Source organism: Abramis brama (assembly GCF_963993115.1).
Source record: "Abramis brama genome assembly, chromosome: 12".
NCBI lineage: Eukaryota > Metazoa > Chordata > Actinopteri > Cypriniformes > Leuciscidae > Abramis > Abramis brama.
The window spans coordinates 34,983,615-35,009,856 of NC_139974.1; the positions used below are offsets into that span (position 1 = coordinate 34,983,615).

Genomic DNA, 26,242 nt, shown 5'->3' on the forward strand with positions numbered 1-26,242 from the left:
AGGACCCATATTGCTTTACATAGAGCACTACCACTTCTTTATTTGACCTATGGCAGTTGCATAAAAGCCACTATGTTAAGAGACTGCCTTAAGTCTGACTGGCAATTTGTATGGAAGCTTGTTTCCGCCAAGAAATACAAATCACAATTCTGAAGGAGAGGATTAGAATTGCGGGTTATACAGTTGAAATTTCGAGAAACAAAGTTCCCAGCAAGCAATTTTGCGTTTAAAAGACGTCTAATAGCCATCCAAACACAGCCTAGACGTCTAGGCTAAAACAAGGCAAAATTTGGGCTGTCAGTGAAAATGTAATAGATGTCTAAACCATAGACCAAGAATAGACTATCATTAGATAAAGAAATGAAATGAGTGAAGAAATGAAACCAAACACCTTGTAATCACTGTTTACTTTGCTTACATGATGGAATATCATACATCTCGCAAGTTATTTTGGCAAAAACTACATGTAACCAAATTCAAGGTTATTTTGGCTAGAAGTGGGTTACACATAGCTGGGCTCTATAGTTAACGTAGGCGGTGAAATGACGGCTTTTGCTTGCTGGATCAAAATTGCGAGGAAAAAAGTCAGTTTTCTCAGAATTGTGAGATATAAACTCACATTTCTGAGGAAAAAAAGACAAAATTGTGAGATAAAAAGTCACAGTCACCTTTTTTTTTATACCTCACAATTCATATTGCAATTCTGAGTTTATACCTTACAATTCTGGGGGAAATCAGAATAGCAAGTTACTCGCATTTGTGAGTTATAAAACTCGCAATTCTTAGTAAATGTCAGTATTGTGAGATATAGGGTCTAAACTCGCAATTAAGCAATTGCAAAACAAGCTTCCACAGAAACAAGTTTGCCAGGGAATAATCATTTTTCGCATTCAAATTAGACCAATCTACGCTTTTATGTAACAGTTATGACCCGTCTTATAAAAAAAATATATATAGATAGATAACTCGCTTGTCAGACTAGTTTAAGCATTTTATGCAGCCGGCTACTGAGCCAAATCACATTTTTGTTGGTCTGAGTGGGTTTTGGAGATGAACTGTTTGGCCAAGATTCATGTTGGTAATGCAGACTGTATGAAGAGTTTTGAAAAAGTGGCTTCAGTATTGAACAATGCTTGTTAGCTACTGAAAAAAAAAAAAAAAAAAAAAATGTAACAAACAAACCGGACAGATACATTCAAGTGCAAGTTTAAAAGCAGATCCACCTGGTGAGATGAATCAAATCAGCAGCAACATTTTTCATCCCACTGATTTGACGTCAGTTTGAACATCCAATGATTGCCATTTTGGAATGTCTAGCATGCATGCGAGGCTGTCACATGTGGAATTAAATGTTGTCTAATCAAACTTTCTCAATGAACAAGTCATGCATACAAGCTTCTACTGTAAAGTGCTATTATAACAATAGTTTTAAATTAAAGATAAAACCTTGGACCTTACATAGAGGGTTATAAGTCTCAAATCACAAACATGGTATTTACAGGTTCACACGTGCCTAATTGTGAGAAAATAATGGTCCCATTTAATCAGAATAAAGCAAACGGACATACAAAACCTAAAAAATTCAATGCAGATTAAAATTAAATGTGTTTGCACAGTAAAAAAAGAAATCATTCAGCAACAAATTAAGTGATGAAAACACTACTGTACATCACTGATTGGCCAATAGAGAGCAGTGATGTGCAAAACCACAATGACATTGTCATTTCAGACCACATACTCACCAAGGTATTCAAAGCGCAAGTAATAATATTAGCAAACAATTCTTTACATTCAGGGCTACAACGAAAAACCAAATATTTTCAAATGCAGAGAAGTCTAACGCAATGAACTCCTTTAGAAATCTAATACTGAGAAAAAAAAAAATCCATTTCCTAGGCAGAACATTTTCAGTCTCTATGGCTATGAAAGATAAAAACATAATCTGAAAATAAACACAAAAGCACAGATGTGTTTAATACATGTACAACTGCTTAACCCTGAACAAAAAAATGAAATAAAACAAAACACCTTAAACCAGCTTAAGATGGTTCTCTGGTCTCGTTCAAGGTGTTCTAGCTTGTTTAAGATGGTCTTGTTGGTCTCCCAGCCTGACCACCTGCCAAGTGGCCAAAACCTGTATGAAACCAGCAAACCAGCTTAGGTTGTTTGTTCACCAAGGAAGTCGTTGTTTTAAAGGGGTCCTAGTTATCAAGAGTGAACCTCATCACATTGGTTACTTTAAAAGTAGATGTAAGGTTCAAACAAACAGTGAGCAGTCAATAAAACCCCAAGCTGACTGCTCTGAATGAACTTCACACAGTGGTCATGGCAAATTCTGCTCTTCGGGCAGCAGTCAGAGTGAAACATTCATTTGGTCTCGGTCCAAACTGCAGCCTGAGTGTCCCAAAATGTTGTTCTCTCAGACAGCGGTGACCCTGCACTCAGTAATGAGGGAAAAAAAGCAGTGTACAATACAATCAATGGCGCAATTAAACTCTTGAGGTCAAACCGCAATGCTCTGAAACGATGCACAGCAGCATGGATCCATCTAGAACTTGTCATTCCTAATATCTGTGCAGACTACTGAGCATGAATAAATCTTTGGCTGAATGTAAATGTCCTGCTATGAGATGGATGTGAGAACCCTTTCATCCTCCCAAGCCTTTTTTTTTCTCCTGAGTTGAGAGCGAGCGAGACAGAAAGCAAAGTCAAAGTGGCTTAACTGTACCCTGTGCGTTAGAAAGACGACAATACAAGAGTATCATTCGTAGGTTTGCAGAACCTGATAGCAGAGACATAAAACAGACATTTTCCTCAGTAGTAAAGTCTAAGACCCTTACAAACAAAAATGGCGACTAAACTTAAATTGAAACTAAACGAGAGGTCACATTAACTAAATTTTTGCCAATTTTCACGAGCAAAAATGGTCCAATGCAGGTTTCTGTTGGTAAACGTGGCATATTCACACGTCCAACTGGAATCTGTTGTGAAATCTGCATGGGGAAAACGTTTGCCCTCACAAAGTCCCAGATCAATTGAATTCCTATTGAACTGACTGGATTATGCCTGCAAAAATCTGCAGAACAATGGTAAATATGACTGCAACTTAACACTGATAACATATGGTGAACGTGATTTCACCAAGTACAACATGTTCCTGGATCAACATCTTTGTTAATCCTGGAGCAACATTCCAATCAACCAATCAGATTTGTGGGACAAGTTTATAGTTTATGTCAAGTTTAATCTTGCAACCAGGGTTAGGTGCTTCTACATCAATGTTATTCACCTATAATTTCCCTCTGATTTTAGGGATTAGTTATGGGTAGGGTTAAGATTAGTGGTAGGAATAGCCTAGGATTAGGATGTGTAAGTGTGTTCACACTTGGCATGTTTCACACACTGGTGTGATTGCTCTGTTAGTGCGGTTCATTTGAATAAGTGTGAAGGCTAGAATCCGAACCCTGGTGCGCACGAAAGAAGCGGACCGAGCCCAATGTTTTCAGCTTCCAAACATAAAATCTGGTGCAGTTCAACTGAAATATGAACGCGAACCAAAGACATGCAAACGAACCAAAAACAGGACATGATGTCACAAGACCCTAAAAAGGACAGAATGCTCAAGCATACCTGTATTTTCTCATTTTAGTTGCAATGTTGCCCATCACAGTTTGTTGTGTGTGTCAGGGAGGGATTCCTGCCACTGTTTTGACTCCTTTACACATTTTATAAGCTCTTCACGAGTTGTCAGCTTCATCATATACCATCATGTGTACATACGTATGCATTTAGCCCAGCACATAGCATTGTTTTGGAAGTTGGACAAATTCTTTTTGCATAATATACGCCGTAAAAGCCGTTTTTTTGTTGTTTTGTATCTTTAGGTTTCTGTGTTAAAAATGACCAGTGAACTAAGCGAACCAGGACTAAATGTATTGTTTTCTATTGTTTCAAAGGAACCAAGAGAACGTTCAGAGAACTACAAGTGTGAACACACCCTAAATTTTCAGACAGGAATGTTGTTCCAGGATCAAGAAAATATGTTGATCCAGGAACATGTCTTACTTGGCAAAATCACAGTGGCCAATAAAAGAGACAATAGAAAATCAAATCCTCAAGCGGATGTAGCAAAAACATAATTTAGGAACATCAAAGCTGTGAATCGTGTAACATTCTGAGAGGAGCGTACGCACCAAACCTTGTGAAGGAAACCTCTATTCTCTCTCTGAGTATGTGATTGTTTGAAGGCAAGCATGAAAATCTGGCTCTGAGAATGAGGGAGGTAGAGAATTTGCTTCGATTGCGATCATCGTATCGACTCCCCAACGTGTTTGCTCCTACAATCTGTTCCCCTTCTTCTGTCATTCAGTCGTGGCGCCAACCCAGCCCACCCAATTCAGACACACTGTCCCACTCTCTCTCTTTATGGTGTCATCACTTCCACACGTGTGACCCAAGCATTTGATTTGAACCGGGAGCAGCCGCCCCGCCCATGGACTGACCGTATCCCATCACGTTATTGGCACTGTAGAAATTCACTCCTGCCATGTGTTGAGTCATCTGTGAGAGAGACAGCAGAAACGGTTATTACAGGCAATTAAAAGAAAGTAACGATGACACTTACATTTGTTGATTTCATTTGTTCTCCCTCATGTCGTTCCAAACCTGTGGGCTTTTTTTTTTTCAGTGGAAGACAAAAGGAGAAACTTTATACTGGTTATTTTTGTCAATACAGTTGCAATTAATGGGGACTAAAGCTTTCATGCTTCAAAAACACTGCAAAAAAGTATCATAAATGTAGTGTATACAAGACATGTGCATCTTCAGAAGCCACACGGCAACTTTGTGTGAGGAATAGATGAAATTTAAGTCATTAATGAAAATCTTGACATCCACCCTAGATCTCTTTGGCACATTCATGATAGAAGAACACTGCTGTTTAAAGGTTCAGGGTTCCCACTCTTTTTCAGCAATCATTTTCCAGGACATTTTCAGTTTTACTATATCAATATATAATATAATAAACTTTAGTTAGTGTGTAATGTTGCTGTTTGTGCGTAAAAAAGATCGCTAAGACGCACTAAGTGCTGCCAATCACAGCATTTTATATTTTGGAAGGAGGGGCTTCATCAAAACCGGGACTAAACAACACGTCGGGGACAGGCTGGGGAGGGGGAGCTGTAATGATGTAAAATATGTGAAAAATAATGTGTTTTTGAAGATTCAAGCCCCAAAAACAAAATCAAGACTTTGTAAAAGGGCATAGTAGGACCCCTTTAAAAGATGTACAGTTTATGTCCATGACTTAACTATAATCAGTCCCTCCAGGATTTCATGATTTTTTTGTATGATTTTTGCGATCAGAATGACTGATTTTGTGGTGGTAATTTCCAGAAATTTGTGAAAAAATTTGCGATTTTTATATTTTATAATTAGGACATCACATTTACCATAATAGTATTATGTAAGATGCACAATAGTCATACATGACACAAATCACAAACAAAATGCATAAAGCTTGTTTATTTTTGACTAATCAAATTCTCATCAAATTAACTTTTAAAACAACCTATGGGCAATTTTTCTACCTGACCTATGTAAATATTAACGGCAGGTGTAGTAATTTGTAGAACTGTGTGTAAATCCTGAGTTGATGGGTCCTGAGCTGCAGTAGGCAACCAGTTACTTATACAGTAGTGCAGCGTTTTGCATGGCGTCCCCATTGCGTATAGCTACACAATACGAAGTGACAGTTCGAAAGGGAACTACTTGGTTACTATCGTAACCTCAGTTCCCTGAGACTAGGGAACGAGTATTGCGTAGCCGGCCGCACTATAGTAACCTGGCAAGTTGTCACTTCAGTCGTTAAACCTGCTAAAATGGCGTTTTTGGGGACTAATATCATAGAAAGTAAAATAATAATATAGGCTAAGGCCGCGCCCTAGTGTGATGCTAGCTCATTGGCGCACACGTCAGAGGCGCCCGCGCCATTGGATGTGCAGTTGCTCGCAGCACAGCCAATGAGTGAGCCAGACACCCACTGTGCTAGCTGTGCAGCTGCAAAATGCATTTTACATTATAGGCTTCAGTAAATTCCTGAATTTCAGAGTTCCTCCTTTTCCCGCAACATCTGTATCCACGTAAAAATGCATTGAAACTTTAATTAAACTAGAGATATTTCAATTGGGTAATTATAATTTAATGTTTTGTGAGGTCTTTTTCATTTTTGTGATTATTTTGCGGTTAAATTATGAATTATGCAGGATTGCAAAAAAATGCGACATTTTGTTGATTTTGCATGTATTCAGCGATCGCGGAATCGCGAAAAACTGGAGGGACTGTATAATATCACTTTTTAATATGAGCTCTTAATTATACATTATGATAAATGTTTCTTGTTACCACTGTTTATCATAATAAAAAATATTGGAACATTTAAAAATTCAAATATTAGTTAAAGTCAAAGTCAAATGTCAATGAACAACAAAGAAACCAATAAAATGTAATAGAACAAGTGGCAGGTCTGTTAGTTTGCAGTAGTCTGTCATAAATATTCCAGGTTTTCAAAGTTTTCCAGAATGTGTGGGAACCCTGAAAGTTTGGGGAATGGGGACAGCAAGATTTTATAAATGTTTTTACAAGAAATCTCTTATGCTCACCAAATCTGCATTTATTTGATTTGAGTACAGTAATATTGTGAAATATCATCACAATTTAAAATAACTGTTTTTCTATTTAAATATATATTTTAAAATGTAATTTATTCCTGTGATGTTAAAGATTAGAATTTTCAGCATCATTACTCCAGTCTTCAGTGTCACAAGTCATGATCCTTCAGAAATCATTCTAATATGCTAATTCGCTGCTCAAGAAACATTTATTATTATTATTACTGTTGATAATACATTATACATTTTATTCAGAATTCTTTGATGAATAGAAAGTAAAAAAAAAAAAACATTCATTTTAAATAGAAATCTTTTGTAACATTATAAATGTCTTTACTGTCACGTTTGATCTCTTTAAGGCATCCTTGCTGAATAAAAGTATTCATTTATTTTTAAAAAGGCAGTGTTGCTATATCCGATTTGTGAATAAATCGTTCTTTTGAGTCAGATCTTTTCAATCAATCTTTGATCTGCTTCACAAAATTGCTCTCAATGATTCATTCACAAATGTGATTGATCCGGTTTGCAAGTTCAACTCAGTGATCCGGTCCCTGCAGTTACCACTGCTTTGAATGAGGAACATTATCACTGGAAGAACATTATCAGTGAATATTATCAGTTGTGTGTGAGAAACAAACCAAAATGTATCATTTGAAATATGAAGGGTTAAAATATAGCACATGAGTCGTTTAGATTTTTTTTTTTTTTTTTTTTTTGTGCTTCAGCAGTTTTTTTTAAGCATGAAAGCTCCAGTCTAATCATGATATCTGAATGGAAAAAACAATCAGTACATTCTTAAAAATATATTCTTTTGTGTTCCACAGAAGAAAGCAAGCCATACAGGTTTGGAACATCATCAGGGTGAGTAAATTATGGCAGACTATTTTTTTGGTTCACTATCCCTTTATTGTGTGTTCTTGAAGTATCAAACCCAAAGCAAACTCAAAAATGGATTTGAATTGAATGTGCCTAAAATGATGTGGGCTATCGGTGTGAAAAAGCCTAAACTATTTGCTCAGTTTCAAGTCAGCATGGTAATGGTGATTCCAGCACTTGTTACCTGGCTGATGTTCCACTGCATCTGTTGGGCTCCATATGCCTGTTGAGGAACTGCTGCCATGCTTCCCATCATCCCATTCTGCATTCCTATTACGCCCCCCTGCACCCCTGCCATGTACGGAGGAGCAGCTGGCACTCCGGTCTGCGGCATGACACCTGCCTGTCCCACTATGTTCATCTGTGGAGCCATCATAGGCCCCATCATGCCCTGCTGGGCAGCGAGGGCCTGGTATTGGCCATAGCCTGCAGCAGGGACATAGCCCATCTGTGTTGCTCCCATGTACATGCCAGCTAAAACAGAAACAAATAAACATGCATAAACAGTACAAAGCAACAGAAAAGAGCCATATTTTGAGCAAGTCATTTCCAATTTGCCTTCATCCTGAAACTAATCTCACCGTGAGCGGCCATGTTTGTTTGTGGCGCTGTACTGCTGTACAGGGACAAGATTGAGTCCTTTGACATCTTCTTTCCGCTGTCCTCGCTTCTGGTGGGGGGGTCCAGGAACAGGCTGAGGTTTTCGGGCACTGACGCTGCTACCCGTCCAGTGGGCATGGACCCTGAGTTAGGCTACAGTGAAAAAAAAAAAAAACACTTCAACTATTTGGTTTGCCCTCTAAAGACGTATTAAAGATAGTAAAACAAAGTTAGGACTGAAGTGAAAACTCAGTGAACATCTTTACCGTGCTCCTGGCGGAGTTTGAGCTGCTGACGGCAGCAGGCAGAGAGGTGAAGAGGTCAAGGGCGGGACTAATTTCAGTGCTCTGTTTGCCATTGGACACGGGAGCTTGAGGAGCTAGGGCATCTAGAAAAGAGAGTTTCAACATCAAAAGTCTATATTGTGGTTGTACTGATATGTATAATGTGTATTTTAGCATGTTACCTAGCCCTAGTAAGTCATTAACAGACTGTGACTGCTTCTTTGGAGTGTTTTTGAATTGCTGAGGCTCATCTTTTTTCTGCAAGACAAACAAACATAGTCTTACTCGTGCATTAATGATAAAACCATTGTGTTATTTTAAAGGGATTTAAATTATGCTTTTATGCTTTTTTACATTTTCAACTTTATTTAGTATGTATTGTTGCTGGTTGAACACGAACAAGGTCTGCAAAGTTACAAAGCACAAACGCTGTTGAAACACCTCGATTGCAGTCTTGAGTTTTCTTTTGGGAATATACAAATAATATAGTTAAATAATTCACGCCCAAGGTATTGGACAAAAAAGGAGCGAGGTCTGGTTGAGTTGCGATGGTGGTGTGTTGAAACTTGCAGTTATGGTAAGGGGCATTTCAGAAACACGCTCAAAGTACCAATCACAACACACTGATCCAGCTGACCAATCAGAGCACACTGTGCTTTTTGGAAGAAGGGGCTTCATAGAGACTGTGTTACTGAAAGACTGGGAAGCAAGATGCTGCAATAAAATGTCAAAAATATTGTGTTTTTTGAATAATCAAGCATGAAAACCAATTCTAGTAAACCCAAAAAACAAAATTCAAACTATGGAAAAGACCATAATAGATCCCCTATAACAAAGTTGTTTAACTGTCCATCAATTTATGTCAACCCAGAAGGCACCATCAGGAATTTCTAATGTCCTCATTATAATGAAAATGTTTTGTCAATGTTTTCAGTTTTTGAGCACGGGTGTTCAATATAAGGTTAGAACAAGATGTAGAGTCTCTTCAAGTAATATTAACCACAGACCCAATTTTCCTCGTAAAATCACAACGATTGCTATTTTAAAAACCATTAGAAATTCCTGAGGGAATGCATGGTTTAAAAAAGCTATCTCTCTACTGGGTTTAGGTCTATAAACTAGTGGTTCTCAACCAGAGGGCCAGGACCCACTACTGAGCCTCAGGAAACTTCCAAGGAAACCTGAAGATGAGTATCATCAATAACTGAAAAACTATTGTTTTAATTGAGGAACATACAGTTCTTGAAACTTCTGAAATCACTCAATCACAGTTTTAACTTAATTTATCAATACTTCCTGTTTCCATTAATTATTTTTTTTGAAAACCAACTTTGTCATAACTATAGCAGTTATATATCATGTATGTAATTATATATATATAGATTAATATCAATGTTGAAAACAGTTATTTACATTTTTATTTCATGATGCTATGATGAATAGAAAGTTCAAAAGAACAGCATTTATCTGAAATCTAAAGCTTTTGTAACATTAAACACTACCGTTCAAAAGTTTGGGGTCAGTAAGAATTTTATTTTTATTTTTTGGGGAAAGAAATAAAATAAATCAATACTTTTATTCATCAAGGATGAGTTAAACTGATCAAAAGTTACAGTAAAGAAATTTATAATGTTAGAAAATATTCTATTTTAAATAAATGCTGTTGTTTTGAACTTTCTATTCATCAAAGAATTTTGAAAAAAAAATGTATACACAACTGTTTTCAACATTGATAATAATAATTAATGTTTCTTGAGCATCAAATCATCATATTAGAATGATTTCTGAAGGATCATGTGACACTGAAGACTGGAGTAATGATGCTGAAAATTCATCTTTGATCACAGGAATAAATTACAGTTTAAAATATATTAAAATAGAAAACAGTCATTTTAAATTGTCATAATATTTCACAATATTACTGTTTTTTTTAATTGTTTTTTTTATCAAATAAATGCAGCCTTGGTGAGCAGAAGATACTTCTTTTAAAAACATTAAAAATCTTACTGACCCCAAACTTTTGAACGGTAGTATATATATATCTCTACCAGACCCAATATCGGGGAGTATTCAAGTAAAAAAGGTTGAGAACCACCGTTTTAAACAGAATAGCTCAATTGCACAAATTCAGAAACCCACCAGCTTCATCTTTTCAAAAACAACAGGAGCCTCTTTCGTTACCGTCTCACTCTTTTCTTTCTGAAAATGGAAAGGAAATTAACTTTATTCTTTTACAAAAATCTAACTAACAATAAAACTAAAATTTGAATTTTATAATAACAAAATCTTTGGACTTACCCTAAAGGACTGGATGTCAATGCATTTATCCATATATTTCTTCTTATCATATTTGTCACGGATAAAAATCTCAGCAGCTCTGTATCGCGGTGCTTAAGGAAACTTTTAACATGAGGGGAGAATAATCTTAAACATACATGCACAGTTTTGCACACACATTCATACGTGCTAAAGGATACTGGTCTGTCTCTGGGCGCTGGAAGCACTCTGGTAAAAAGGCCTCGTATAGTCGCCGAGCTTTGGTGTTCCCCATCTCCTGAACAGACTGAGCACATACAAAACATATGCACAAACACATCTATATCATACAGATCATGATCAAATCAGAAACAATGCCCTTTCTACTGGAGACCTTGATCCAAAAAGCTTACCTGTATCTGCTCATGAGTCCACTGGTCCAGGTTTACAGATTTAACTCGTGATATGTGCACGCCAAGATTCCGATGGATTCCCGCACAGCGGATACAAATGAAGATTCCAAGATTCCAGGATGCCCATCTGGGACCTGATGGGCAAAAAATAAAAATGAAGACATTAGAGAAATTAGATATTTAATTAGGACCACAGTTTTATCTACCTTTTATATTTCTAAGAATATTTAATTATATTAATAATTAATTTGGAAATGGCAACATATATATTAAATTAAATATATGTTGCCATTTCAGTATTAATTATTCACTATTAATTACAGTATTAATAATTATTATTTCAGTATTTATTATATATATTTAATTTTATATATATAAAAAAATGAAGCTTCATTTTATCGACCATGGTGGAAGAGCAATTAATTTCCCAGAATGCTCTAATTTATTCAAAATATTATATATTATTTAACAGTAAGCTTTTTTTTTTTGGAAAGAAATTTATACTTTTATTCAGAAAGAGCGCATTAAATTGACCAAAAATGACAGTAAAGACATTTAAACGTAAAAAAAAAAAAACGTTATACAAGTCTTATTTAATTCTTTCAAATCTAATAGATGAACTTCTATTCATCAAATATAAAAAAAAATCCTGAAAAAATGTATTAGTTTCCACAAAAATATTAAGACGCACAACTGCTTTCAACATTGATATACTACTACTACTACTACTACTACTACTACTACTAATAATAATAATAATAATAAGAGAAAAGTTCCTTGAGCAGCAAATCAAGCATATCAGAATGATTTCTGAAGGAACATGTGACACTGAAGACTGGAGTAATGATGCTGAAAATTCATCACATTTGAAAATATGTTAAAATAGAATTTTATAATTGTGATAATATAGATTAGATACATTACATTTTTTTGATCAAATAAATGCAGCCTTAATGGGGAGAGCACAAACACTTTCAAAAATCTTATCAACCCCAAACTTTTGTGAATATATTTATTGAATAACTATAATCATATTTGTATGAACATAATCAATTATTATTGTAGAAATGGATTGGAATTGTGAAGCTAATATTCATTTTTATAAAGTTATACAATTACAGATTTCATTATGCTTTAAAATGCAGCAAATTCCTCTTCCTGTCATTCAAATTCAACTTCCTGTGGAGTGTGGACAGTTCAATTCAAATTCCATCTCATGAACTGAAATGGAGCCAATTCTTAAAATCAGAATTCAGCCCAACCCTCCCTGAAGCAATTTAATGAGTCAGTGAAGGAGAGAATGGCCAGAAAGACAGAAGGCAGCGAGAGATAGAGAGGGCGCCTGCTGAGGAGTGATATTTACATTCTCTTGCTTGGCATTAGTAAAGAAAATAACAAGCTTCACACACTACAATCACTAATCCAGCTTGGCCAGTCATGTGGACTCGCTGGCACAACGCTGATAACACACACCCACCAGCCCCTGCAGCATCTGTACTCTTAAATCACACACACAGGCGCTCAGTCATGATAAAGCCCACACTACCTGCAACAAAGAACCATGCCTGAAGGTGCATATGTGTAGTTATCACCATTTTTCCCTTTTCCTACTTCAAACACATTATGTAACCGTACTCTGCTGAGACACGAGCAAGCTTCAAAGACAATGCCGAAGCACTGAGCTTTTCTGCTCTTTTGAAGCAATGCCAGTTTTGGCCAGTAGGTGGCAGCACCACATTACGTTATTGCTCTGGTTGCTCTCCTGATGTGATGTCACAGAGGATTGTTGTGGCAACATTTCCTCTTAATTGCTTAGGATTCTCTGGAACAAGTGCACGGCATTCTGGGACGGTCATACCTGCTGTTTACAAAGCGCACCTGCTGTGGTTATATTCATCAGAGTGGATCTAATTTGACATCAATTTGACAGTCTAACCTTAAGCATCAGATGGCACGCCCACAGGCCGGTCGCTGATGCATACTGCACACAAAACTGAAAAGCACTTTTGAAAATAACAAGTTCCAATCAGATGATGGTGAGGCTTGTGAGGAATTAATAATAACTGGATCTGACAAAGTTGCCTTGCATTGGATCTGGAGTTTTGTTTGAAAAACTTAGCAAGTTGGAAAGAGAATCATAAAAGAATTTAACGAATTCATTTCATTCAAATCCATTATTTTTTTGTTTAATACTTTTAATAATAAATAGCCTATATGAAAAAAAATGCCATTTAATTTCCAATTTTCAACATTGATATAATAATATACACATAACATTATACACTTTGGTAACATACTTTATCCATGAATATTTGTAAAATACTACTAATAAAATACATTGTGTTTTTTTATCTACACATTGTCATAGTTATGTGCATGTTGTCATAACTATGTTACACTATGTAGTCATAAGCGATATGAGCTCGATTCACTCAAAAGAATCGACTCATTAGAGTCATTCATTCAGGAGTCAGACTACACTGGTCATGCTGTATGGTTATGATTCACTCAAAAGAACATTAGTACCAAGTAAACGTATTCACACAACATAACTGTATATTTTACTGTATTTTACATTTTAAGATGTAAAATTTGTGAAATAATTAGTACTTAATACATCTGGATTCTAGTTGAGCCATATATATATTTTATATATATATTTTTTAATTGTGCTATTATTATCTGAGCAATTTCTGATTCACTCACCCCTCAAAAGCACATAAAACAAATGAACTGTGGTCGGGTGCTTTAAATGCCGGTCAGACGGTCTTTTCCTGTGTAAGTGGGCGAAAGTAGACCATACTGTATTCTGGGAATCAATGGACAGGCTAGACAAGACCATCTAAATGCAGAAAGCCAAAATTCAATCATGAAATCTGAGATCTAATACTTATTCGGCTATAAATGTGTTGATTTGGCCCTTAATGGAGCACCGGGGCTTCGGTTCACGTCTGCACTGTGCACACGGTCACACTCACATCTGAGATCTGGCATGGACTCTAATGTGAGATGGCCCTGTGCCAGAGGAAAGGGATATTCCCAACGGGATGCACGTTGATTCGCTGCAGCTGTATAAAACACAATTTTCATGAGCTCTTCTGTGCCGCAGGCCTCTTTAGATTACCTATTCATCCCCCACCTACAAATATCCCTCCTCTCTCTCTCTCTGTTTCCGCATGGCTAAGGGGTAATCAGCTTGCGAGGTATTACTGGAGGACGTCAGCTCAGGAACAGGGAGAGAGAGGGTGTTTGCGTGTGGGATGGAGAACATGTGAGGCTGTAATAAACAGTCATGTGGACTCACAAAAGAGATGCAGAACAGGGCGGAGAGATTCACACATGCTGTTCACACTTATTAACCTATTCGAGAGAAGCAACAGTAAGAGCCGGAGAAAGGACACATGCCATTGCCAAGCCACCTGTTTATTAGTGGTAGCCTACTTGCTAAGCCAAAAATCACCATGCTCATACTTAGGCATTTGAACCCGGTGGGTGACTCCTGCACTGTTTATGCTACGGACATGATACCTTGAATAGGATGTGTTATTATTATGATTAGGCTTATGGTTTTTGACCAGGTAGATAATGAAACAAGGGAAAAACATCCCATTGACACCCTTATCAACTGCGTAAAAAAAAAAAAAAAAAAAATTATATATATATATATATATATATATATATATATATATATATATATATATATATATATATATATATATATATATATATATATATATATATATATATAAAAGAGAGTTTTGGGCCAGTTGACAGAAACATCACTTGCCGTATCAGGCCATTGCTGTGTTGTTGTTGATCACATACATGTTGTTTTATGCTTTGCAAATAAAACCTTTTTTTTTTTGGTAGATAACAGTCAAGAGGAATTGAGCAACACAGCTCAATATTTACTCGCACTGACCACCGTAACAACTAAGTATGCACCGATATGAAAATTTTGGTTGATAACGATTTGACACACTTGCGCTACACGTTGCACTCAACTGTATTTTCCTTTTCAGGATGATTCCAATCTTATTTCAAGCGATTCCAAACCATCATGGCGAACAGCGTGCATAAACCATTATTATTATAAATAAACCATTATTATTGGCCAAATTTTCTTATTGTGTCAATAACGATAACATTAAAAATTAGTATATACCGGTCAATACTGATATGGTGGCCGATATATCGTGCATCGTAACAACATTGTATTTTTCTCAACAAAGTTTTATTCAACAAATTATAACTGGCTAACATAAATTGTATCACCATATATTTTCTGAAAATACAATAATATAATTAATATTATAAATATATATAATAACATTATTTATACTTGTATACATTTATGAATATAATAATATACTGTTAATGAGTGAAAATATAAAAATATATTATAAATACATATACATTCATACTTTTATATATTTATAAATATAAAACCATTTTATACTATTTATTTATGGGATAAATACTATATCAATTATATACTATATAAATGCATTTAAATATAAATATTATATATTTATGTGTTTAATAACAATTTTATACATGTATTGCAAATAATAATATTATTTATACATTACTAATGAAAACTTTTTTTGCAACAATGTGAAAGTCACTTCTGATCAATTTAATGCATCCTTGCTGAATAAAAGTATTCATTTCTTTATGTACTGAACCCATGAAACTTTTTAAAGTTAGTGTGTACAAATGTGTAGTGAAAATGTATAATATTGTGCTGGGGCATTGTGGGTAGGCAGAAAAAATCTGAGCTACTGGTAGACAGGCATGAAAACAGGTCAGGGGTAAAAAAGGTGAGAAGGATGCGGCATATGAGTGAGTAGGAACGCGTGAGAGTTAACACGAACAGCTGAAATAAGTACAAAATTCTCATTTATTAATAGAATTTAACTATACCCCACAGTGATGAATCCCCACAGACAAACAAACAAAAACCATGTGCGCTGCATTGGCATAGTATTAGGCTACCAATGTTCCTCACAGGATTTTTGGATCACTGTGATGAGTGGACCTCTGCCACTCTAGGGGGGTTGGGGGGCATGCTCCCCCATAAGAAAATTTTGTGCTTTTTAATGTTAAATTCATCAATCTGGTGCAAATTAAACAAAGAAAAATTCAAAACTCTTTTAGTTACAGTGTCTGTCTACATTACTACTACAATAATAGTTATAATATTAATCTCATGATAGTAATAGCCATATATTGTAAAACAAATGCACTGAAAAATAAAGGAAACTTTCATAATTAGTTTTGTACTAATTTCTATACTTGAAAGAGTATATTTCTATACTTCACATTAAAGATTTGATTGGGCTAGCCCAGTGTCATTCAAGAAAAGAACCAATGGGCCGCTGATCTACGTGTTTCATCGGGTGTCAGAGAAAAAAAACTATTTACTACTACTATTTATCACGCATTAAAAATGCCCCAAACCAGTCGTCTGTATGATAATCTGAAACAAGGACTGGTGGGCCGTTGTCCTGCTTCACTTCACAGATGCTGAGTGAAAGGAGAATTATAGAATGAAAGGATACTCATTTATATGACACTTTATTCATCAGGAGAACAGCTCGTTCAGCGCGTCAAACGTCGTCCTTTCAGTTTCGGTTTTCAATCGATCAAGTTTTTTCACGTTTTCTCGATAAACCACCCCTTTCAATCCGATCGAAATTATTTGTAATAGAGCTGACACTTTGAGTTTTTAACGGGTTATGTTAAAGCCCTACTTGTTATTAATGTTTTTATTAAATATCTCTAGTGAATGCATCATATCACCGTATTATTTATCGCCATGCGAGCCACAAATTAAAGCTTGGCGAGCCACACGAGGCTCGCGAGCCGCGCAATGAATAACACTGCACTGTTCCTGCTCGCTCAGCGCTCACGGCGCCCGCGCCCGCTCGCGATATTATCTCGCCCACTTCTATGTCAAAATTAAAAATAATGACCATCACTGTCTGTATCTGACAGGACCGTTAACATTGTAAGCTAACTCGCCTCAGGCTTGCTTTCCGACGTGCGGTTCTTTGTTCGGTAGTGTGTCCAGTCGTCAGACTCGCGGTGTAAAAGACTTTGAAAACATTTCTGCCCTAACGTTACTCTGACTCGGATTGGCTGTCAGGTTTCGGCATTATGAATGATGATTGTTTTTTAAAGCTGCGAAGTTTATGGTAACTTTATAGGGGATAAATGCTGGCCTCGACCTCGACCCCCCCCCCCCCCCCCAATAAATATTTTCTCATCGGATCTGCACAAATCACGTAGGTGACCCTTTTAGGTTTTAAAACGGCGAATTTCGCCGAAAGGTGAGGAGTTGTCATGCCTGGGTAGAGAAAAGCCCTGCATTTGTTTAACACACTCCAGGCAACTGTTGATCTAGGCTATATAAAAGAGTGAACAGCTTTCCCTCCAGCTTGACGGGGAGCCTTGTTTACCGTCTCTGTGGAAATTTACAGGGCTGCAAAGCTGTCGTAATGTTGCTGTTAAAGTTACATTAACACGCTGTGATCTACAATGTGTTCCTCTGACAGACAGCATTCTAGTCTGCCAAAAGAGAGCTGAGAGTGTACCTGAATCAAACAACAAGAAAGACCAACTCAGAAGAGAAACATGGACTTTGGTTGGACCTGCTGTGATATGATGTGTGCTGAACAAACACGGCCACACACACACAAACACAGATGCGCACACACTCTTTAAGTACATAGAAACTGAAAAAGTGCAACATTTTTGTTCAGTAGAGACCTGATTTCAAATTCCTTTCTTAACAGTATCCAAACATACAGAAAAACCTGCTCATGATGCCACATGGATCAACATATAACATGTCTTAAGGCAATGTTGCCATCAACGGGCAACCAGCTGAGACACAGGGCCTACGACCGATCTAAAGTATCCAGATAGAAACTTGTTGCCCATTCTCAATGGGTTAGGGTTAGGGTTAGGGTTAGGGCAGACATCGCTTGGCTACACTGCTCAAAAAAGTTTTTCTCACTGCGGAGAAAAGCATTGTGGGGGAAATCACATACTATTAAAAGACCATTAAAAAAGTATGTTCTATATAGTATGAATGAATGAAATTCTGATGTACTACATCAGCCATGGCCCATGATATTACTGTCACATGACCTATCAGTTGCGTTTCTTCACTGCCATGCATTAATCCTCTCCTGTGGCCTCATGGGATAGTAAAGTGTCCATTGAACGCACACTTCAGAATCTGGCCGGAAGCAGTAGGTCATCTTTTTGCCTGGTGTTTTTCGAATATGTATTCGGATACTCTGTTGGAGTACTGTTCTCTGCATACAATATTGTGGGAAGTGTTCGATTTCGGACGAAGCGTCGGCTTCTCCAAATAGGATGAAGGATTGTTGGCCTGCCAGGTTACCAGGTTTTTTCTGGAAGCTACAGGGCTTCTCTCACCCCAAAATATCCAGAGGACATGAAATGACTCTGGCACCCCTCAAAGCAGATGGACTTTTTGGTTTATTCAGGATTGAAATTCATAAAGACAGGCCTTGTATTTAATTATGCAGACATGAACTCTCAGTGTCACGCCATTATCACGTGTCTGTGAGCGGTATTAGGACCACAGTTTGACTTTCATGCTAATCTCCAAAGCCGACAGGACACCAGGAGGACCGGGATGGTTGTAGCTCTGTTTTGATGTCTGCAAACAGCAATGATCTTTAGTAGCCTTTAAAATCGAGTTTTAATTCACATGCTGTAAGACAGCCGTTTTGCTGCGGTGCCAAAGTAGTACCCACATAGGTCAGGGCCTTGAAAAAAAATGTGAACCAAAATGGCCTAGTTTTGTTTCTAATTCACTCTAAAGTAGTCTATATCTTAATTTCAGTTTGCCTTTGTACCAAATAACCAAATGCTCACAAATAAAATTCTGAATCAAATATCCGATTTGAATGGCAATTAAAAATGAGATGTTGTTGGTCAGGAAATTAGAAAGAATTGCAGAAATACTGTAGATAACTTAGTATGGAATAGCCTTCCCCTTAGTTTTCTTTAAATGTTTAAGCCGTGTGGGTCTTGCAGACAGCTGCTTTTTACAGAAAGAAGAGTCAGTTTTGTTCCACTCAATGGACAGTTGATAAAATTAAAATTTGAGCTTAATGTGAGACCAAATATTCACTATAGGGGTCAAATTGTCTTTCATTTGTGGGAAGCAAGCCATTCTGCAGTATTCTCCTCCACTCCAAAGCATTACATGTCCTTTTACAGTGAAGTATCTCACCAATACCAGCAGCTAAAAAGGCTCCCCACACAATGATCCTCTTCATCCTCATGCTTCACTGTGGTAGAGATGCATGTATTATTATATTTCAAAGACACCCCTCTGGAGCATTACCATGCAACTCATGTTTCATTGTGATTCATCACTCCACACACGACTCCCATATTCAGCCAAAACAATAATTCTGTCTTTGATCTTTTTCTGAGACAGCAATGGCTTAGGCTAAGTAGTGCACTTGCTTAACTTTTGCTAATTTCCTGACCAATATTTTGTGGTTAAGACAATTAAAAGCTAAGTGTTAAGCCATTTTTTGGCTTGGTCCATTTTTTTTGCCCAAGAGTGAACATCATTATGAAAAAGCATCTAAATTGAGTGAAGCGCATCATGTGGCAGCCATGTGAATAAAATCCTTTCATTCATTCCTTAACTAGGCTAAATGTTCTAGAAATAACTACTGGGTAAAACAAACAACGATTATAAAGAGAGAGAGATGCTTCCAGCACAAGACCATGTACAGCTCAGACAGTATTTGATACAACCTATTAAAAATCATCAGAACCTACACAGAAGGGTCTTTGTAAATATATTCAACTTGTGTCTTTGTTTTTATTTCTATGATTTTGTTAATTACACTCTTTAGACATCATTACAACCAATATTCACCCTTTTTCATTCACACAGACTATACCTATATCCTCAATTTATCCATAATCGCGCAGCTCTAGTGGTACGTTATTGTCAAATGCGATAGAGCATTAACCTTCTAGCACCGCTCACCGGACACTTATTTTCCGAACTGCCACAATATGTACAACAAGCAACGCGTGTTATAATGAACGCATTTTTAGCGACATTACACTTTGAAAGTGTCACAAAACCTGCAAGAAGCAACGTAATATTTTGTAGAAATGCCGCCACTCACACGATTTTCCAAGAGCCTGGGTTGGAACAGAAGTACATTGGCTCCTCGGTGGGAGGCCGAGAAGGTCTATAAGGGACAGTCATCGTGTCCTCCCGCATCACATCCTCAATCCACTCCAACCTCAGCCTCCACGGTGATATCTCCATGACAACCGCAGAACAAGGGAATGCAAATGAGCCTCATATACCAAGGTGTTCTGGGAGAAAAGGTCACATGTAAAACCAATTCCGTTCTCTGATATCCATTTCCAACACAACCTGTCCCTCACATACAATCAACCTGCAACTAATAGACAAAAAATAAAAAGTGTGAGCATTATGAGCAACGACAGACATAAAGATAATAAATAACCCTTTAATGCGGCATGCACAGTTCCAGCAGCTTAATGAATGGATTGTTAAAAGACAAGCACCAGTTGAACTCCAGAGATTATTATAGCTCCTTGTATTACTCGCATGATTGCAGCTCAATACTAAATCACAGACTACTGAAAGTGAGCTTCAGCCAAAACAGGAAGAAACAGGTAGTTACCATCTTGCAAAGTTGCTAAGGTGACATGCTTAAAGGAAACCATCAAAGGAAATCTATTCTTTGCTACAATTGTTTCTAGATGAGTATTTGTGGCTTCCTATCACAACAGCACAATATCTGGGCCTATTTCTGTATGTGCTTACAGTTGTCTATGTCTAAAGTCTGATCAATGCATTTAGCAAACACATTCAACCTGGAGCCAAAATGATCACTCAACAAAAGCCAAATAAGAGCTGTAACTTGCTAGAAATTACAAAATTACATTTCCAACAACTTTTACCTCACTGAAAGTGCACTGAAAAGCCTTATAAGTTGACTGCACTCAATTGATTTAGTAAACTTTTTCCTGTCTGACTGTCAATGGAGGAACAGAAATAGTGGTCGACCGATATTGGTTTTTTGATGGCCGATGCCGATATCTTGGAGAGCAGGGTGGCCGATGGCCGATATAAAGCCGATATTTTTATATATATTTATTTTAATCAATATTTAATGAATTACAAATAAATTATAAAACAAATGTTTAAAATAAACATGCTTTTATACTTTAGATGGCAACTTCTTAAATTTGCAATCCTATTACAGTATTTTTCACAAAGTAATTGTTTAGAAATATATGAATATGTGAATAAAAAGTATGTAAACGGGGCACTCAGTAATCTGGTAATTTCGTGCTGGTAATCATATTTTTTCAAATAAAGACAAGGTAACGGTAATTTTACATACAGCACAGTGAAAACGATATGAATATGACACAGTTGGCAACTGGTTATATATCAGCATATTTTAAAATGAAGGATTTAAAGTTTTTCGATCGCGTCTCCTGTGAAGCTGATCTTCTGTTCGCATTCACTCACTTCGCACAGACCGACCGTCACTCGCAGACAGTAATGCACACTTCACAAGATATCACAGTTGGATTCAATTAAATCTGCAAGGTTTGTGAAATTAAATGTTTATTAGATATTCGGAGATTTGTTTAAATGACGTAGATGCGCATTTGCTGAATGTTGAGGGCAAATGAGAAAGTATTTTAGCCTGATTGTTTGCCTTTTCTGTTACAAATAATATAAAAGCAAACGCTTTACTTTACTTACTTCGCATAAGTTACCATTTACTTACTTTGTTTACCAGTTCTGTCTAACAAAGTATTAGATATGACTGACAGAGATCGTAAATTAATGAAGACGGAGAATGTGAGTGAGCGCTGTTTGATCTGACATCATCTGAGGAGCTGCCGTTGCCGTTCTCTTCAGCGCCGCCCGTCAAAATAAAAGTCCGGAGCGCCGTCAAAATAAAAGTCCCGCTTTCAACACATCGGCCAATCAGAAAAACCGATGCCGATATTTCAAAAATGCCAAATATCGGCCGATATATCGGCCTTGGCGATATATCGGTCGACCACTAAACAGAAAGCTCTCAGATTTCATCAAAAATATCTTTATTTGTGTTACGAAGATGAATGAAAGTCTTATGGGTTTGGAACGACATGATGAGTAATTAATGAGTAATTAATGACAGAATTTTCAATTTTCATTTTTGGGTGAACTGTCGCTTTAAGTACACTTACTGAACACTTACTGAACTGAAATAAACAACTGAACTGAACAACAATATATTAAATGTCTTTAATAAAACTGAACAACAGTATATTAAATGTCTTTATTGACATATTAATTTCACCATATAATGAAATGTTAATGGTCACAATGTTGACTCAAAGTTTGCAACAAGACCTATTCATTTTCCAAACTTTTGACTGGTGGTGCGTGTGGAACAGTTCTCGCACAAATCATTAGGAACTATAGGCTAGATTACAAGGTGCAGTTTCACTGAGAGATGCTCATCTCGCTCTTGTATAATACTCCAAGTGATACAATGACTTGCAATGTTTGTCACACATAGCTAAATAACCCAATTGTCATGGACCAAAAATGCATTTAAATAAAAGAAAGGAATGCAAACAACACTGTCATGCCCAATAAGAACTATTTAGAGTCAGTAAAGTTTCTCAATTCATCTGTCACTGGCAGATTAGATCCTGTTGGATCCTGGGTTCAAAACACATGTCAGGGCATTACCGATACACAATAACCTGTCTATCACATGACGCTCTTTAACAATAAGAACACTCTTCTCTATAATGCACAAACAGCCAGAAAGCAAACAATCTCGCATGCTATAGTGGAAGCTGTGTTCTAGCCTGTAAAGAGAAATAGGCTAGTGTTATTTCCACACATACTGTAAAACGCTTTAGCACAAGTTGTGAATTAGATCTTTGAGCCACCAGCCCTTTGTTTTCACACACTAGTATCACTAAGGTGATAAAGTGCTACAGAAATGCAGTAATAAGTTCATAAATACTGTAACCCTTTGTAATGACTAACAAAGGTAGATTTATAGTAGATTTAGTAGAAAAATAGTAGAAAAAGTAGATTTATCTTACTTGCACACAATGTGTCAAATCAGATACCGGTTGCCCATTAAAACACAACTTCTCCCACAGTTTCAACACAAAACACAGTTTGTTGTTGTTGTTGTTGTTTTCAGTGAGAGCAAAGCACACATTTATGTGGAAACGGCTCATCATATGAATAATCTAACCTGTTAGCCTTGCTTTACCAGCAGTGAGAGCTAGTTTACCTTATTGTTCTGCAAATAAGTTTAGGTCTTGTCTTGATTGTCTGTAAGGATTTCCCCGCTCTGATTTTCACTGCTTGTGGGTTCATTCCCTTTTCCAAAACACAAGCTTCTTCTCTTGCATCATGTATTTGTGCAATAGATATTATGAAAAAGGGAACAAACGTATGTTACACAACCAACTGACACATTCAAAACAAGAAGAGAAGCATTCAGATAGGGCAACTAGAATATGTTTGAGAGAGAACACAAGAAGTTTTGAGTGTCCTCAAGCTCAGTACAAGAGACAGAGAGGGCCGGGAACAGATTACGTCCGACTCCGACCAATAGCAGTCGGCCTCTAAGAATAAGGAGAAGGGCAGTGTCCCTTATGGGCTGGAGGTCAAACAGGGAAGTCAGCCAACATAAAGGGTTTGACAAGCAGAATCACAGACGCAGCACAATTTGCCCAGTGTTTGTGTGCGTACTGTCATTTGCGCAATGTGTGTAACACAAGTTCATGTGAAATTTAACCACAATAGCAAAGGTATCTTCAGTACCATCTCAAATTGAAAAACAAAATGTCATTATCATTGTTATTTGAACTCTTTATCCCATGACCAAATCAATAAAAATAATAATAACAAAAAAAAAAATAAACATACAAAGTTCCATACAATTAGTATGGAATATTGCAGTATTTATAATCTGTGCACATGATTATTTTTTTTTAACTCATGTGCCCTCCTAATCTTTAATCAAAATAACTTCCCCTCTCATTTGCAACATCATCTGAAGACAGAACAACCTGTCACTCACATTAGATCACAGCAAGAGCAAACCACAACCATCCAATCAATTCCCGATGGATAAAATCAAGCCCCGCCCTAATTTATTTATTTTTTGTTCGAGAAGCTGTTTCACTCGGATACAGTATGTCACAATAGGGAAGAGAAGACTATCACAACTTCCTTTTCATGAACACTTTGGCTTGTAAGTCCACTTTTTTTTCCCTTGCTAACTTCCCTCTGTCTCGTTCACGCAGATACGTTGTCGCTTAGGCTATGTTGCACGTCACGAGTGCCCACTACTGGCGGAACCCTTGCAATATGTTTAAATGGAACACCCTAAGCCCTTGACCACTTGGAATCTGCTATGGGAGTTGCTGTTGTGACGTCACAATCATGTTGCATTGTGGTCTATCTATGGATCTGCCTGAAGTGTACATATAGACTAGTTTACTCCCTCAGACAAAATCAAGGGATTGAGGGTCTGTCCAAATGAACTTCCCTTCCCAACTTCCCAAATAAAAGCCCAGTAGTTGACAAAATGAGAGGACAGCAACAGTGTCGGCCCAGATCAGGGCCACATCTGGTATATGTGGATTCAACGCATACCAGATGTGGGCCGCATCTGGGCCGACACTATGTTGCTGTCTGGGGCAAATGATAGATCTGCTTTGTTGTTAAAGGATGGCTAAGGAAGTTCGATTCATTGGCGCAAATCAGTTCTTTTAAACAATTAATTTCAAATAACTAGTTTTAAAATGATTCATCAGTTATTTTATGTCTGGACATCACGTGGTCCTTATTACACTTTAAAACATAAGGCCACAAAGACATTCTTGGTTATGATTTTCACTTAAGTTTTGTTAAAAGGTGTAATTTGCATCCCAATTCAGTCTGTTGCAGCCAATCAAGTCTACAAGAACCTACATTTACTTTGCATTTGCCTTACTGTACACCTAGGGTGACAAGAAAAGTTATTTTAGAATAGTTAATTATAGAAAAGAATGTTTCAATTAAAAGCTCAAAGAAATCGTTGCTTGTTGTTGTTGATAAATACAATTGAGTCACGCGCAACTCAGACCGGTTCAACCGATTCATCAAACAGATCCGATTCAAAAGAATGATTCAGAACGAATCGGACAACAACACACACCAACCAAACTGATGTAAAACACACAGGGCCTAATCCAAAACACTCATACACAAACACTGAACATCCAATATACTCAATTTCTAACTGCAGAAATAGGAAACCGTGGTAAGAACTGTTCAATATGAAATATGACCCTTACCTTTCGCGTGACAATCAGCGCAAAACTTGTTTTCCTCTGACGCGAGAAGAGATGTGAGAACAGCCTGATAGCGGTCAATGTCTTTGACTGATTTACCCGTCATCTTCAGAAATCAGTATCTCGCTGATCGACCTTCTCTGTGATAGTCCAAAGCCGCTGAGAAGATGTTCAGATGTTTGTCCGTTAATGAAACACCGGGAAGCGGATCGTTGACAGGCTGCTGCAGATGAAGAGAGAGAAAACACTACAGTACTGCTGGCTTCCGCTAATCTTACCAGGAAGAGGAAAAAGCTGTGAACCACGGATCATATAAAAACACCATATTCCCCTCTGTACATTCGCTGGTCCTTGACACCCAACTTTCCACCCGCAATATCAGAGACACATCGAGCACGTTCACGCGCTAACAGTCAACGTTACACTTCAGTATTACTCATCTCATGAGTCACCGCTCTGCCTCTGTTGTGTCTGCTGGTGGTCGACAGACGTGCTGTTTAAAACATTCACTATCTAAACGATATAGACTAAATCCAGCATCTGAGGGACAATATTGCGGTCGTGATGTTCGCCGTTCAGAGATGTGAATTACAACCCCTTTGTGTAATTTCATGAAAGTGTGAAATGGCGCCCCCCTGCGGGGAGAGGCAACACCGCGATTGAGCAACATCCATTCATGTTCGTTGTCACACAGGCAGCAAGATGTTTTAAGGACTGT

At 37.2% G+C, this 26,242-nt stretch overlaps 1 protein-coding gene across 2 annotated transcripts; it reads right to left on the bottom strand.

The window, feature by feature from the left end:
- Positions 1 to 1,146: 1,146 nt before the first annotated feature.
- smap2 (small ArfGAP2) lies at positions 1,147 to 26,150 on the bottom strand. 2 transcript variants are annotated; one of them, XM_084130685.1, is made up of 10 exons: positions 25,528 to 26,150; positions 11,098 to 11,231; positions 10,906 to 10,991; positions 10,727 to 10,805; positions 10,568 to 10,627; positions 8,611 to 8,686; positions 8,411 to 8,532; positions 8,126 to 8,297; positions 7,729 to 8,018; positions 1,147 to 4,560 (listed from the first exon to the last, which is right to left on the bottom strand). In XM_084130685.1, the coding sequence occupies exons 1-10, from the start codon at positions 25,628 to 25,630 to the stop codon at positions 4,435 to 4,437; spliced, it is 1,248 nt and encodes a 415-aa protein (XP_083986811.1). In that variant the 5' UTR covers positions 25,631 to 26,150; the 3' UTR covers positions 1,147 to 4,434. The 2 variants fall into 2 exon arrangements, with proteins under 2 accessions (XP_083986811.1, XP_083986812.1); XM_084130686.1 differs by lacking the exon at positions 25,528 to 26,150 and adding an exon at positions 23,472 to 23,749.
- Positions 26,151 to 26,242: the final 92 nt, after the last annotated feature.

Bases quoted from the DNA above. Each gene is read 5' to 3' on its own strand.
- smap2 (XM_084130685.1), bottom strand. From the start codon at position 25,630: ATGACGGGTAAATCAGTCAAAGACATTGACCGCTATCAGGCTGTTCTC. The intron at 11,232-25,527 runs GTAAGGGTCATA...TTTGCCCATCAG, and splicing joins CGCTGATTGTCACGCGAAAG to GTCCCAGATGGGCATCCTGG. The intron at 10,628-10,726 runs GTAAGTCCAAAG...TTCCATTTTCAG, and splicing joins TTGACATCCAGTCCTTTAGG to AAAGAAAAGAGTGAGACGGT.